Source organism: Geotrypetes seraphini, chromosome 6 (assembly GCF_902459505.1).
Source record: "Geotrypetes seraphini chromosome 6, aGeoSer1.1, whole genome shotgun sequence".
Taxonomy (NCBI): domain Eukaryota; kingdom Metazoa; phylum Chordata; class Amphibia; order Gymnophiona; family Dermophiidae; genus Geotrypetes; species Geotrypetes seraphini.
The window spans coordinates 82,501,178-82,518,149 of NC_047089.1; the positions used below are offsets into that span (position 1 = coordinate 82,501,178).

At 39.5% G+C, this 16,972-nt stretch overlaps 1 protein-coding gene across 2 annotated transcripts in view; it reads left to right on the forward strand.

The window, feature by feature from the left end:
* PCDH9 (protocadherin 9) overlaps positions 1-1,469 on the forward strand; it is a 2,276,722-nt gene extending 2,275,253 nt beyond the window's left edge. The window contains exon 2 of one of the 2 annotated variants that reach the window (XR_004539836.1): positions 690-803. Coding sequence is in view for 1 of the 2 variants with exons in the window: in XM_033948328.1 (XP_033804219.1) it covers positions 690-1,063 (374 nt within the window). In the remaining variant the exon portion in view is untranslated. Of the gene's footprint in view, positions 1-689 lie in introns of both variants that reach the window. The other variant, XM_033948328.1, reaches the window with a different exon arrangement.
* Positions 1,470-16,972: the final 15,503 nt, after the last annotated feature.

Here is a 16,972-nt window from a genome sequence, read left to right on the forward strand (position 1 = left end):
AAATGTTGCTCTATGCCTATAGCTGCACTGAATATCTGGATTAGACATAGGGCTCGTTTTACTAAGGTGCGCTAGTGTTTTTAGTGCACGCAGGATATTACCGAGCACTACACCGCGCGCTTAACGGCTAGAACTAACACCAGCTCAATGCTGGCATTAGCATCTAGCACACACAGCAGTGTAGCATGCGTTATTCTGCACTTTAATGCCCTAATGCAGCTTTGTAAAAGGAGCCCATAGGTCTGAATAATTTGAGCTAGTTACTGTGGCAGCTGAAACTTGAAGCTGTCATAAAAAAAAAAAAAGATGGATAATGAATCTATCTATTCACCAACTATCAGTGAATATATAACTCTGTTCAAATACTGCACCAAGTGTTGTCATCTTCTTTTTCACTTTAAAGTTCTTTCAATAGCAGGACATTAACAGTAAATACTAAACTACCCTTATGTTATAACACTATGGCCCTCTTTTACTAAGGTGCGCTAACCGATTAGCGCACCCTAAAAATTAACGCATGCATGTTAGTCTATGGACGCGTTAGCGTACCTTAGTAAAAGAGAGGATATGAAACCCAGAGAAGCATGAATGTAAAATGTGTCCTAGCTACAAAAATAAGAGTATTATGTACGCAGGTAACTTTGACGATATTGCTAATAAGCCTCATTGTCTTTTTCTCTGTTTTGCAGATGGACCTCTCGGTCCTAGAGGATTAGCTGAAGCGACAGAGATGTGCACTCAAGAATGCCTGATTTTGGGCCACTCTGATAACTGCTGGATGCCTCCAGGCCTGGGCCCCTATCAGCAGCCAAAGTCTCCTCTATCAACATTTGCACCTCAAAAAGAATGGATTAAGAAGGACAAACTTGTGAATGGACACACATTGTCAAGAACCTGGAAGGAAGACAACAACAGAAACCAGTTCAGTGACCGAAAGCAGCATGGTACCAGTGAGAGCCCTTTCAGTGGTGGCAATCACATGACTGACATACCACTGGCTAATATGAAGTCATACCAACAAGTCTCTGGAGCTATTGATAGCCCGAAGGAGCATCAGCTATAAAAATGGCTGTTTTGGACCAGTGACTTTAGCCCTACTTAGAATTGCAAAATACTGTGCGTGAGAGCTTTATGTACTGGTAGACTTCTAGAACTTCACTTTATATAGCAGAGATAAGCATATCTTTGTGTTATGAAGGGTGTGATGTCCTGTAACATGAGAGGAAAATTCTTCTAGTACATGTGAACTCTTTGGTGAATAGCAATGGATTTCCCTATGAAGATCTTTCCAAATATATATATAATCAATATATTTCTTGGGCTCTTGGACTGCTGCTACAAACACCAGAAGACAAATAAGAAGAGACAAAAAATAGTGGATTGCTCTAGTTGAAAAAAAAAAAAGCATATCAAATTAGAAAATTGTGCTTTTGTTATTGTTGACTGGGACAGTTACATTTGACATCATACTTCGAACCAACTAAACCTAGAAACATTAAACCTATTGTGATAATAATAATGTTAGTGGACACTTGTAAGTCAATCAGTGTTCAAGTACCTGTAAATAGAAACAACTTATTACTAACAATTTTTTGTGAATTATAATGGTCACCTAAAATACTGTAGCATAATAATGTGTGCTTCATTGTTGCTTCTCCTTTTATCAGTTGCTTCTCAGCTTTGTCCTTCTTTTGCAGTGATAGTGTTTCTATAATAAGAGTCTGTCGGACACATTGTTCCCGGGAGCTTAAAACACTTGTGTTAAAACAGGGAAAATCATATTTCAGTGTGGCAGCAAATGATGCTGGTGTTCTAGTAGTTAAAACTGTTTTGAAATAATATCAAGCAAAGATTCAAGGAATTTTAAACATTTGTGAGCAATTGTTCATGTTTTTGTTATTTTTTTTAATATATATAATGGAGTGAAAATGCAAAATATTATTTGAGTTGAGGCAGGGGAGGAAGGGTCAGTGGAATTATTTAAGATATAATAATAATAAAAACCCCCACCATTGGCAATCTCACCATTCTTCTAAGGCTTAGTATGCAACTTTCATCCAATATGAGCAAGTAAAAAAACAAAACAAAATCTGTGGTAAGATGTTAAAAGCTAATCTAATCTAATCTAATCTAATTCTTAGTCTTATATACTGAATCATCTCCTAAAAATAGGAGCTCGATTCGGTTTACATAATTAGATCGCAAAGAAAGATCCATTGACATTCATTGGAGCTATTGCCTTAAAAGCGATGACACATAGTGGTTTTTAAGGTTTTACAAAAGATCTGAAGCGATAAACATGATCTATACTGATGCTCATTTGCACTCTTATTGTGGTAACACAAGTGTTTTTTGATCACAGCCAGAAACTATTTCATGTGTAGTGCCTTCATAATATAGCAAAGTTTTGTTTTTTTTTCTCTGAAGAAATGACTACGGAAAGGGTTTGGCCTAATCATCAATGTTTAGCTGTTTGTTATCATAGTTGGTCAATTACTGACAGGTTCTGGACCACGTCCTGTTATTCTGTCAGCTAGGCAGTTCTTAATGTTAATAAGATCTCAGTTGTACGTAGGAGTGATTCCAAAATCTAACCATTTTATGATATTTTCTTAAGGCATGACAGACAATTATACAAATAGCATGCAAAATGGTTCTAAAAAAATAATTAAATATGGGAATTATCTTATGCCACAGTTAAATATCAGTTTTCTTCTTAAGTTTTGTCTTTTTTTTTTTTTTTTGCTGAAAAGATTTTTTGGTTTTTTTTTGTATACCAGTTCGCCTTTTTTCCTCAGTATAAAAACATACAATGGGTTGTGGATGCATTGCTTCTTGCAGTACTTATGTCAGTTTGTGAGGGGTGTTTGATGACTTTGACCAAATAAATATCTAATCCAGTTATCATTGTTACTGCTTTGCCAGTTCAATGTTAATTCCAGTTATTCAGCTCTTGCAATAAATGTTCTGAATTCCTGAGGTTGATTTGTCATTTATTACATTTTAAGAAAAACCCTCAGAAAGGTGATTATGTTCCTAATTGTGGAAAGTAAAATATGATACAATTATTTATCCCTAGCAAAACAGTGAAAAAATGTAAATTGTAAAGAAATGGACTTTTTCCTGAAGTAGAAGTCATGTTTAGTTGTTTATTTTTTTTTTTTGAAAGGCTCTATAATTTGCCCGCCAAGAAGAAAGTGGGGATGAGTCTATTGTGTCCAAACTTAAGTAGGTCTGAAGAAATTCTCCAAGCAGAGATGTGGATTTTTTTTTTTATATATATAATTCTTTATTCATTTTCACAAATTACATTGTGTTAATATTTTCATTCACAGTAACAATAAATATATCACTTATAAACAATCATTGGTATATTACATATATTCTTATCCCTATCCCTCCCTATCCCTCGCCCATCCCCCCCAACCATATACTCCATTATTGTATGATATATGTAATAATAAAATACCCCCCTCCTTACCTCATAAACTAATAAACATAAGGGAAATAATTTTACTTAATCCTGACAATATTTTGTTAATGGTTTCCATACATCCTGAAATTTCTTAAAATATCCCTTTTGTAACGCAGTAAATCTTTCCATTTTATAGATATGGCATAAAGAATTCCACCAAAAGTTATAATTTAATCTCCTCCAGTCTTTCCAATTATATGTGATTTGTTGAATGGCAACCCCTGTCATTATAAGTAGCAATTTATTGTTGTTCGCAGAAATCTGACTTTTTGCTCTCATATCCATACCAAATATCACAGTATCATAGGATAATGCCACTGGAATCGCTAATAAATTATTAATTTGGTCCCAAATTGATTTCCAAAAATTCATAATATATGGGCAATGAAACAATAAATGATCTAAAGTTCCTGCTTCTAAATGACACTAAATGAATTACTGCATCTCAGAGATGTAGATTAATTCAAAATAAGTCTTTATTGGTATATGTCAACAAAATCTGACATGGTCCGTGTTTTTGCTCTTGCGAGCCTGCTTCAAGGGTCTTAAAACAAAGATCAACAATAAAATTTTCACTTAGTTGTCTCAGCTAAAGAGATAGATGTAGAACTATACATCACCTTTTCCTTTTCTGTACTCACAGATTCCCTTTGCCAGTATTGCCTGTTAATGTTTCATATAAGAACCTCATCCAATTTGAAACATTAACAGGCAATATTGGTGAAGGAAATATGTGGCTATAGAAGAGTAAAAGGCATATATCTCTTTTTAGCTGAGAGAAGGAAAGGCGTTTGTCACCTTGACTAAGTGAAGATTTTATTCTTGACCTTTGGTTTAAGACCCCTGAAGCAGGCTCAAAAGAGATGAAACATAGACCGTGTTGGGTCTTGTTGACACTTACTATAAAGACTTTTTTGAAACAATCTACTTCTCTGCCTGGAGTGTTTATTCAAACCTACCCAAGGCTGGACATGATAGGTCCATCCCTACTTCCTTTTAATTGTGCCCTTCCTTTTAATTTTGTTTCCATACTCATTGGAATTTGTCTCCTGTTTTGTTTTGTTTTTTGCCTACATCTGCCCACCATTTGGGCAGATAGCAAATGAACATACATAAAATTTAGAACAAAACTAAGGGGCCTTCGTACCCTTATGCAGGTCACTCCCATATTGTAGGGTCATGTTTACTAGAGTCATATAATGATCAAAATGATAAAGAGGATAGAACTCATCTTGTATGAGGAAAGAATAGAGGTTGGGGCTTTTCAGTTTGGAAAAGACAGTTGAGGGGGGATATGATTGAGGTCAGTGTAGGTCTGATATGATTGAGGGCTACAAAATCCTGATTAGTATAGAACAGGTAAGAGCAAATTGATTTTTCACCTTTTCAAAAAGTACAAAAAACAGGGGACACTCAATGAAATTTCATGGGAATACTTGTAAAATAATAGGAGAAATTTTTTCCTCCAACTCCTTCAGATTTTCTAGAATCAACAGCACTCATCAAATTATCATACCTTCATCCAGAGGAGTGAAATATAAACAAATATTTAACACCTTGTTCACTTATACAGCCATGAGACCTTGGAACAGCCTCCCCACATCCATAAGGACAGAGACAAACTAATTCTCCTTCAGGAAAAAGCTGAAAACATACTTCTTTGAGAAATTCCTTATTACTCAAGAATCACCAACATTCTTTCACTCCTATTTGAGTTTATCGCTGTACTCCCCCCACCCTTATCTCATTTGTGTGCCTGAAATTAATATCATCTGAATAAATGTAAACCCTCTCCACTTTTGTCCTATCTACACACAAGGAATTACCTTCTCTTATCAATGAGATGTAACTAAAATTGCCTATACTACCTTTGGGCCTCTTGACTTGTAAATCGCTTTGAACCTGTATTAGATAAGTGTGATACAGAAATTCAGATTACACTTCCCCCTCCGCATTTGCGGTGATAGGGGAACAGCAAGGCAGCGAATAGAGAAAAAATGCAAATAACCTGACCTGTTCCTGTGAAGAAAGTACAGCGATTTCTCTGTACAATGCTGGGAGCATCAATTTTCTCTGTGCATCTCCTGGGAGCAGCGATTTTCTCTATTCAGTGGCGGGAGCAGTGATATCCTGCGATGTAAATTTGGGGGCAGAGCCTTCTAACGAAAAACTGTGAATAACTGCAACCATGGTTAACAAAACCACGAATATGGAGGGAGAAGTGTACATTAGTTAAGCTCTGGAACTCATTGCTGGAGGATGTGATTACAGCAGTTAAAGTAGCTGGGTTTAAAAAAGGTTTGGACAGTTCTTGGAGGAAAAGTCCATAGTCAGCAGTTGGGGGAAGACACTGCTCGCCCTGGATCAGCAGCATGGAATGCTACTACTATTTGGGTTTCTGCTAAAGTCAACCTTACGGTGATAATGCAGAAGTTACTCCAGTTTTAAAGACTTTCTGAGCTCTCAAAAATGCACATGCACAAAAATAAGAAATAATTCTGCACAAAATAACACAGAAAAAAAGAAAGCAGAGATGACCAAAATTAATGTCATACTATGGTAATATTAATACAGTGAACATATTTATTAAAAGAGAAAAGTGCGTTACACCCAAAAAGATCAATGTGGGCCATGTTTTGACATATCTGCCTGTATCAGGGATCTTAGTCACATCAAGGTTTATGTGGGGGACGCTCAAGACGCCAAAATTGGCTCATAACTAACAAACCAAAATGGGATGAATATAATATAGGGTGCTCTCAGTGTGAACCCTCAGTGATAGGAGCACAGCTCCGACACTTCACTTCTGGGTCAAGGCGATAAGCCTCCACCCGCACACCATCATTGAGCACCCTAAGTGTGCTGAAATTAAAGGGACCTGAGTCCATTAAATCAAACAAATCAAACAATCAAAGTGAGTAAATCAAACTCAACACCAACAACCTGAGCGACCCCCAAACAAACCCTGCCAGCCAGACCCCCGACTCACACAACAAAATCAAAAATCACCATACAAAAAATATCAAATGAACACAATACTTATCTGAAACTATCTCACAAACTGATAAACACAAAAAACCGCGCCAGGAGAAAAGGTTCGACCGCGCTGGTTTCGGGAGGAGCCCTTCCCTCCAGCTGACCTCTTCGTTTGTGTTCCGTCGGGGGTCAGGTTCCTGAAGAAGGGCTCCTCCCGAAACCAGCGCGGTCGAACCTTTTCTCCTGGCGCGGTTTTTTGTGTTTATCAGTTTGTGAGATAGTTTCAGATAAGTATTGTGTTCATTTGATATTTTTTGTATGGTGATTTTTGATTTTGTTGTGTGAGTCGGGGGGTCTGGCTGGCAGGGTTTGTTTGGGGGTCGCTCAGGTTGTTGGTGTTGAGTTTGATTTACTCACTTTGATTGTTTGATTTGTTTGATTTAGTGGACTCAGGTCCCTTTAATTTCAGCACACTTAGGGTGCTCAATGATGGTGTGCGGGTGGAGGCTTATCGCCTTGACCCAGAAGTGAAGTGTCGGAGCTGTGCTCCTATCACTGAGGGTTCACACTGAGAGCACCCTATATTATATTCATCCCATTTTGGTTTGTTAGTTACGTGCCAATTTTGGCGTCTTGAGCGTCCCCCACACAAACCTTGATGTGACTAGGTTGCCTTTTTGTGTTTTTACTACAGTAGGTACTTTGGCAAATTTGGAGTGTATTGTTGTGTATCAGGGATCTGACATCTATAAAGATATGATTGAAATTAAAAATTAAATTAAAAATTTGCATAAAAGGGACATATAAATATTAAATAATACAAATAATATGAAAAGTAAAATATAAAACTACAATATAATACAGACATCAAAATTGCATTAAAAATAATGCATATTGACCCTCTTTTACTAAGCAACAGTAGAGATTTATACGAAGCCCAAGGCGCTAAATGCTTTGATGCTTCTCTGATGCTCATAGGAATTCTATGAGCATCAGTGCATTTAAGGCCTCTTTTACAAAGCCGCGCTAACAGCTGTGCTGTGCTAATGGCCCCGAAGCCCATAGAGATTTAAAGGGCTTCGGGGCCGTTGTTGCGCGGCTTTGTAAAAGAGGCAGTTAGTGTTCCATGCCACAGTAGAAACCTCTACCACAGCTTAGTAAAAGGGTGGGGGAGGGGAGTAATAAGCTATACTTAAAAACATATCACAGTCAAACATATCTGAAATGTACATGTACAAAGTAACATTGTCAGTTGGTATACAACAACCTATTTAAATAAAGTTGAACAGTGAATTGACAAGGATTCATTGTAAATGTCCCTTTTATGCTATTTTTTAAATTTTCAGTGTTATTCTTATTTCTATAGATGATGTCGGAACCCTGATGCAGGCAGGCACGCTGAAACATGGTCTATGTCGGTCTCTTTTGAGTGTAATGCATGTTTCACTTTTAATAAATATCCCCCTCTATTACTAATGCATAGCACGGGTTTTAGAGCCAGCAGCGGCGGTAACTGCTCCAATGCTCAAAGGAATTCTATGAGCGTTGGAGCAGTTACCATTGCTGCCGATGCTAAAGTGCGCGCTATGCATTAGTAAAAGAGGGGGGATATTTGCTATGTTAATATTACCATAGTGCAACATTGGTTTTGGTCATTACTGCTCTCACAAATATAACTACATAAAGAGAATTGAAAAAAAAACCAAAAAACAATATTTCAGCAATGAGACATATATACTGTGAACAAAAAAAAATAAAACTCCACCAAAATAGTTTTTTGTTGTATCTTCCATAGATCTCTGCCGATTCTTATGGAATTTAGTGCATCATGTCCTGAATGAAGTTGATGTAAAATGTAAATATTATCCAAAGTCAGACCTCCACTATATATATGTTCAAATCACAATAGTTCCTCAGAATGCCACACAATAAAATAGTGTGGTAGCCGTCCTCACTGGAACATTTTTTTGTGAATATTGAACTAATGTGCAACTTCTTGTTATGTCTTGTTACTGCTACTGCTCCAGCAATCAACATAGAGACGTTAGCGTTTGCTAAAAATACGGATAGTTCTGCTCTCTCTGTCCCCAACCCTGAAGAAAATTTTGAAATGCGTCAGTGGGGAATGAGGCAGACCCGGTTTAAAGCTAAGTTATTTACTATGCACTAAATAGAACTATAGAGACCATTATGCTTTATAAATAATGCACTGACACTTTATAAATTTTTATAACTTATTACAAGACATAACAAGAAGTTGCACATTAGTTCAATATTCACAAAAAAAATGTTCCAGTGAGGACGGCTACCACACTACTTTATTGTGTGGCATTCTGAGGAACTATTGTGATTTGAACATATATATAGTGGAGCTCTGACTGGTTTACATTATTTTGATATCTTTGTGCAAGTTTGCGATTTTGCATGTTCGTAAATATTATCCACCACACCACAACCTTGTGAAAATGAATTGTTACTATGGGATATGCGCAGAAGCAGACAATAGTTTGTAAACAGTCTCTGTATCAAAATGGTTTTTACTGCAGAAGACCAAATTCTGATAAAGAACTTGGTACTGCTAAAGCAGTCAATAATTGGTGACAGAGTCCCCACAGAAGGGTTGGAACAAAAATGGCGTTGATGTGCTACTATGCAAGATCCAAGCAACAGACACTAAGGACTCCTTTTATCAAGGTGCGCTATGGGGGTTAGCGAGTCAGACATTTCATCACGCGCTAACCCCCATGGCACGCCAAAAACCTAACTCCTCATCAATGGAGGCATTAGCGACTAGCAAGGCAGGCGGTTGAACGCGCGGTATTCTGCGCGTTAACCGCCTACTGCACCTTGATAAAAGGAGCCCTAAGGATCGTAAGCCAGGCAGTGGACAACTGCATTCGATTTACACACAAGAGCACATTGACATTGTACATGATCTTGTACTGAGCCAGGAAGATGCACTGAAAAGATGCCTTTGAGATATAGACACGACGATCATTCTATGTTTAAAATTTTATATTTTAATTTCTAATTTCTAATCAGTCTTCATTTGCAGGATTCAATTTTTTTATCTTCCCCCCTTTTTATTTTTTATTTTTTCATTTTTTGCCCCCCCCCCGATGTGTTACCCATATATGTTCTCTCTTTGCTTTAATTATTGTAGTTCATCCCCTTATCCTTTTGTACCTGTATTGAATTTTGTATGTACATATTATTTTATATTAACGTACTACATTGCTTTTCCCCCATTTTTAAATTTGTAATACGCTTTGAAATATTTGACAATGTATGCACATCAAATTTTAATAAAAACTTGAAAGACACCAAACTACTCACCAAATAGCAAGAGAAGCAGGAATTGTGGTGAGGATAATTCATGATGATCTGAAATGAAAGTGTCTTAAAAAGCATTGTGCCTAAGAGTTAACTTCACACAACAAAGACACAAAGCTGAAACAGTGTAAGCAGCTTTTGACCAAGCACAGCATCAGCTTCATCTGGTTTACAGATGAAAAGATATTTACAGTAGCTCCACCAATTAACATACAGAATGATTGCCTATACATGCTTTCAACAACACTTAAGCATGAGGCTAATGCCAAACGCCTACTATGGACCTGCCCAACCTTCAGTCAATCAGTCACGGTCTCAGTCTCAATATTGAAACTAAGATTCACAGATTTGTTCTTCATCAATCCTGGGGTTAAGATCAATGATGCCTGATTCAGGGAAAAACATTTTGATTAGATTCAGCCTATTGAATCGATTTTTTGATTCAATTCGATTTTCCTGCCCAATTGGGTGGTTTTTTTACAAACATCTTGGTGGGTTTATTTTATAGCCTCTTCACCCACCTTTGCCCTCTCCTACCCACACTTGTCCCATGGTGTAAACATAATAAACAAACAAAAAAATACTTTTCTTCTCTCTATTAAATCCTAGCTCACGTTCGCGGTCCAAAACCAGCTCTAGAAGGATACACATTTCAAATCTGACATATTGTAATCACAAAACAGAAAATAAAATTATTTTTCCTACCTTTTGTTGTCTGGTCATTTTTCAAATCATGTTGGTCCCATGTTGGTCTGGTTGTCTTCTGATCAGGCTCTCCTTCTTTCTTCTTTCTCCATGCTAGCCATCCATCTTCCATCTCTGTCCTCCCCTTCTGTTTCCCTTTCCTCCCCCGGAGGTCTGGCATCTTTCCTTTTTTTCATCTCCATCCCCCCCTCAGCTGCAGCAATGGACCCCACCATCCACAGATCCACCATCTTTTCTCAACTACCCTTTCATCCAGCATCTCTCTTCTGTGTCCCTGTCCCTATTCTTCTCTCCAGTACTCTCTCCCTTGTGTCCCTGTTCCTATGCTCCCTCCATGCCCAGCATCTTATCTCTCCCCATATCCAGCTTCTTCTTTCTCTCTTCCTTACTTCCTGTATCCCCTTCCCCAGGTACAGGCTTTCTCCTATCTCTCCTGCCATCCTTCACCCTGCCCACCTACTTTGGAGTAGTATCTGTCCCTCTTGTACCCTTCCCCTTGTGGTCTTGCATTTCTCTCTCCCTCTCCTTCTCTCCATTAGTCCAGCACCTCTCCTCTGCTTTCCTCCCCCTCTTTTTGGTTTGGTCTCTCTCTTCCCTTCACTTCACCCCAGGTCTGACATCTCCCCTCCCCTCTCTTACTCCTTCCTCCTCCTCCCTCTGCACAGGCCTATCTTCCCATCGAGAAGGCACTCTTCCTCCTCCTCCCTCTGCACAGGCCTGCCTCCCTGCTATGAAGGCACTCTTCCTCCTCCTCCTCCTCCCCGCCACGAAGGCCTGCTCCCTCCACATGCCTGCATCTTCCCCGCTCTTACCTTCAGGCTATAGCGATCCCTGCAGCTGCCAGTCATCCTCAGTGGCACGTTTTCTCTGCCGTGATCCTGCCCCTGACGTCAGAGCAGGAGCAGGACCATAGCAGAGAGAATGTGCCACTGAGGACGACGGGCAGCTGCAGGGATCGCTATAGCATCTGCGATCCTGCAGGCTGCTGTATTAGCCACTCTCGCAGAACTCGTCAGGAACAGCCCTCACTATCACAGCAGAGGCACAGCCAAACAATCTCCATGGCAGAATAGGATAAGCAAGAAAGCTCCCGCCACTCCATGAAGCTACTGCTGGCTCCCACCGCAGTCTATCGACTCCTAGGAGGCACACCCACTCTCAAACTTCTGCCACCTCCGAAACCAGGCTCCTGAAGCTCAGTCCACGCCACTCCCCCCACAATTGCCGAGGAAGGAGTCTCCAGCAGAGGCAACACTCTCATCTGCCGTCCATGCACTCACAGCGGGCGCCGCCCCCAACACTCCAACCAGCTCTCTTCTCGGCAGCGTCGGAACATATGGGCTCGCAACAGAAACGCTACAAGGAGAAGCTCTCCACTCCAGCCAGCCAGCCAGCCATGGTGAGTTTAGAGTCAATAATCAATGGGGTAGCGCTAAATTTCTCCGTGCTAGGGTAGAGTCCCTGTTAACTCTCACACTAGTCAGCCATTGAATTGGGAGGCCAATTTTTAAAAAATTGAATCGATTTGAATCGTGAATCGGGCAGCACTAGTGCATAATATCAGGATGTCCTCTTGACACAAAAGCTGTGCCAACAATCCATCACATGTTGGGAGACTACTTTATCTTCTAACAGGCAATGCCCCATCAAATCAGGCAAAGGACTTCATAGAAATGCTACATCAGGAGAACACCCAACTTCATTGATCCAGACTTCTGGCTTGCAAATTCACCAGACCTAAACCTGATTGACTACCAGATCTGGCGGCTGATACAGGAACACATCTACTAGACAGCGATATATATTACATTACATTACATTAGGGATTTCTATTCTGCCATTACCTTGCGGTTCAAGGCGGCTTACAAAAGATTTATAAACAGGGTTACAATGAGATAACAATAGAATTGCTAGAGTGGTAGAGAGTAGATCTTTTGACATTTCTTTGGTAGTTAAGAACAGGGAGGTTTAACAGAAGATTTATAAACTACAATTGTCCTTGCTATGAAAGTAAAGGGTAGATCCTTTGTCTATTATTAGTGTTGTTGAGAGAGCGTGAGGTTAGGGCTGTTTCAGGAATTTCTTGAATAGTATGGTTTTTAGTTTTTTTCTGAATGTCCTGTAGTCTGGGGTGGACACCAGAAGGTTGGAGATCTGGCCATCCAGTCTTGCTGCTTGAGAGGCCAGGAGGCCATCGTGTAGTTTTGATCGTTTTACTTCTTTGGTCGGGGGGGGGTAATGAATGGGGTGTGTGTTTTTCTATGTCTGGTTGTGGATGCTGGGATGAGGCGGTTGTTCAGGTAAGACGTGCTGTCTCCGTTAAGAGTTTTAAATAACATGCAGTAGAATTTTAATTGTATTCTTTCTTGGATTGGTAGCCAATGTGAGTTGATGTAGGCTTCTGTGATATGGTCATGTTTTCTCAATGAGTAGATGAGTCTTAAAGCTGTATTTTGGATTGTTTGTAGTTGTTTGGTCATAAAGGTTGGGCATGGGAGGTAGAGGATGTTGCAATAGTCTAGTAGTCCTAGGATTAGGGATTGTACTATAAGCTGGAATTGTGTTCTTTCAAAGAATTTCCGAATTTGTCTGAGGTTTCTCATGATAGCGAAGGATTTCTGTATTGTGTTGTTTATTTGCGGTTGCATGGTACAGCATCTGTCTATGGTTATTCCTAGTAGTTTTATGGTGGTGTGGATACGGTACTTGATTGAGTTGAGTTCTAGGTTGGCTATGGTTTGGATTTTGTCATTTTCGAAGAGAATGAATTTGGTTTTATCTGGATTGAGTTTAAGTTTGTGATCTTTCATCCAGGTCGTAATGGAGTCTAGTGTTAGTTGTAGTGTTTTGATCAGGGAGGACGTTGATTGGTCATATGGTAATAGAATGGTAATGTCATCCGCGTAACTGTAGGTGGTTATGCCCATATTGTCTAGATGTGTTCCGAGAGAGGCAGTGTATAGGTTGAAGAGGGTAGGGGATAGTGGGGATCCCTGTGGTACTCCGCAGGGGTTTGACCATGGTTTTGATTTTTCTTTATTAGATTTTACACTGTAGGTTCTGGATTTTAGGAAACCTTCAAACCAAGAGTATACTTTGTCTGAGATACCTATTGTATCTAATATTTGCAGAAGAATATTGTGGTCTACTAGATCGAATGCTGCAGTTAGGTCCAGTTGTATGAGAAGTATTTTTTTTCCTGTGCTTAGTTGTTGTCTGATTGTATCCATGAGGGAGCCAAGTAGTGTCTCTGTGCTGTAGTTTGTTCTGAAGCCGGATTTCATAGGGTGGAGTAGGTTATGGTCATCCAGATAGTTGGTGAGGAGTTTGGCTACTAGGCCTTCTGTGAGTTTGACATATAGTGGTATTGAGGCAATAGGTCTGAAGTTGGATGGTTGATCTGGTGGACCTTTTGGGTCTTTTTGGATTGGGGTGATGATGATTTCGCTGAGGACTGAAGGGAAAATGCCGTCTTTGAGCGTGGATTGAATCCATTGTAGAAGTAGAGTACGGAACTTTACACTGGAGGTAGTAAGGAGATATGAGGGGCAATGGTTGAGGTCACAAAAGGCGTGGCTGTATTTTTTGTAGAGATAGTTGAGTTCGGACCATTGTATATTGGGGAAATGTGACCAAGTTCTGTCTGGAGGTAGTAAGGAGATATGAGGGGCAGTGGTTGAGGTCACAAGAGGCGTCGCTGTATTTTTTGTAGAGATAGTTGAGTTCGGACCATTGTATATTGGGGAAATGTGACCAAGTTCTGTCTGCTGCAGTTGAATCTTTGTCTGTGGGGTGAGTTGTGATTATGTTTAGGAGGGATGGGGTAGCATTGAGGGAAGCTCTGGCGTTTGTGATTTTGTTCTTGAAGTGTTCTGCCAGGAGGGTAGCTGAGGGGGGAGGGGTATTATTAGTGGTTGTGTAGGGTTTGGTATCTGTGAGGTCTTTTAAGATTTGAAATAATTTTTTGGAGTCTTGGGTTTCTGTGCCTATAAGATTTGTGTAATGAGTTTTTCTCTTGTCCTTTAGTAGAAGTTTGTATTGTTTGTTGATTTGTTTCCAAGCGATTTTAGTTTGATCTAGGTTTGTTTTTCTCCATTTTCTTTCTAGTCTTCTACACTGTCTTTTGAGTTGGAGCAGTTCATTGTCGAACCATTGGTCTGATCTCCTACTGGTTCTGGTTTTGGTTTTGCTGAAGACCTTAAAAAGCACCTCATCTCTGTTTGGGCTGACTGAAGCACAGCATTGTTGACATCCATAGATCAGTGGCAGCCAAAGAAGGCCTGTCTTTGTGAAAAGAGAGCACACTTTGAACATCTACTTAACTGAAACATTACTTTTTGACTTTGCATTTTTCTGCAAGGTACGCCATAAAACTTTTTGATGTGTTTTTATTCATTTTCATTTTCACAAGGTAGTGTTGTGGTGTGGTGGGAAATATTTACAACAGTTTATATGAACTTCTTTCAGAACACAACACACTAAATTTCATAAGAATCATCCAAGTTCTATGAAAGATTCAACAAAAAACATTTTGGTGTTTTTTTTTTTTTTTCAGTTTCCAGTGCAGAAGCCTGTTGCTTTGTATGCTTAATACTGTGCCAATGAAGTCTTTCTCTCTCAATATCATAATGAATAGCCTTATTAGGGCTGGTGTCTGGCCCCAAAGCTCTGGAACTCCCTTCCACTATATCTGTGCATAGAGAAATCTCTTAAAACATTTAAATCACTTTTAAAAGCCTATTATTTTAAACTGGCATTTGACCCTAGTTCTTAACACTTCAGTTTAGTTCTTCCTTTGCTTTTTTCTTCTCACATTCCCTCCCCCCATCCTCCTGTTTTTACATTATTTGTTCTTACCTCTTGATATTGTAAACCTTTTCTGCTCTTGATTGCCATTTTGTGTCTAGTATTGTTCATTGTACAGTATACATGTCCCTGTTGTGTTGGTTTTTTTAAATTATTTCTCTTTGATTTTTATCTATTAACCGCTTTGCCTTTTTTTTTTGTTAATATTGACGGTATATCAAATTAAATAACTGTAACTATAGGTCCCAAACACAGTGGCAGCATTTCAGAACACACAATGTACTAACATAGCCTTAGGTCCTATCTGGATACACACAGAACCATTTCTCTAAAACATGGACAGCAGAATACTTTCTTGTTTGGGGACCCAAGAAATCCTGCAGCATCATTCACAAACTCCTGCTCACCCGCCTACTTCCTCCTGGTGCTGTCGTTTTAAATCTTCAGGCAGTGTCAAGGAGCAGGCCTATCCCCAGGAGAAGAATGAAGGGTTCTGGGGCAGGCCTGCTCCTTGATGCTCTGCAGTAGATTATAGGTACAATAACAGAAGATTATAGGTACAATAACAGAAGCTGGGTGGGTGACACCAATTTTGGGAGAGGCCATGGCCCCTGTGGCCTCCCCCTGTTCTGACACCTATGCTCCAAAATATAAGTTAAGGATTACTCATATACATAACTCCTGGTAGAAGAGACAAAGACTGCTTTCCACTGCAGAGAAAATAACTGAGGCAAGGCTACTCCTCTTCCCTGGAACTCTTCTCAGGTACTATAGCCAGAACAAGCTGGAAGGGTATTGTCTTTAAGCAACTTTTTGATTATGTAGAGAAGAAAAATGTTCTCCATCCATATCAATCAGACTTCTGTGAGACAATTCTGACCACCCTTTTGACAATGTTAGCACTCTGTAACCTAATAATACAAATTTAAAATTGAAGAAAATAAAAGGAAGGAATATAGTAATTTAAATTAATTAAATTAGGTTATTTAGTAGGGAGGTGTGGTCCTTATTCAGGGACAGTTTTCCTTCCCTGTAATTCTCCTCAGCTACTGCTGACCCAGTTGCTACTTCCCTGGAGGATTCTTTAATCAGGGTCTCCTCATTCTGTTCTGCTTCAAGGCTTTTGGCCTCTTCCCTGCCTGAGCCCCACCCTTCTGACTCAGCATGCTAGCTCCACCTATCTTAAAGTGTTCTTTTTGGGTGAGGGAATGTTCTTAAGGAAACCTGGCCTTATACCATTCACTCCCTCACAGACTTGCTATGTGATAATGGGCAGACTGGATGGACCGTTTAGGTCTTTATCTGCCATCATTTACTATGTTACTATGTAATGATGTGCTCAAGGAAGTAAGGAGGATATTTCACAGATCAAATAACAAATTGTGTACAACTCCAATAGAAGCTCTCATCTTGAGAAACAAATAACCACCAAACAATCTTAGAATTGCAGCACAGTATGATAATGATTACATATCACCTGTCTTCACCTATTCTCTCTCTCTCATTCATATACAGTGGAACCTTGGTTTACGAGCATAATTCATTCCAGAAGCATGCTCGTAAACCAAAATACTCATATATCAAAGCGAGTTTCCCCGATAGGGACTAAGTGAAATTTGCTTGATACGTTCCTACCTACCCCCACCCCCCGAGGCCAATGGCGCTGCTGTATCTTAC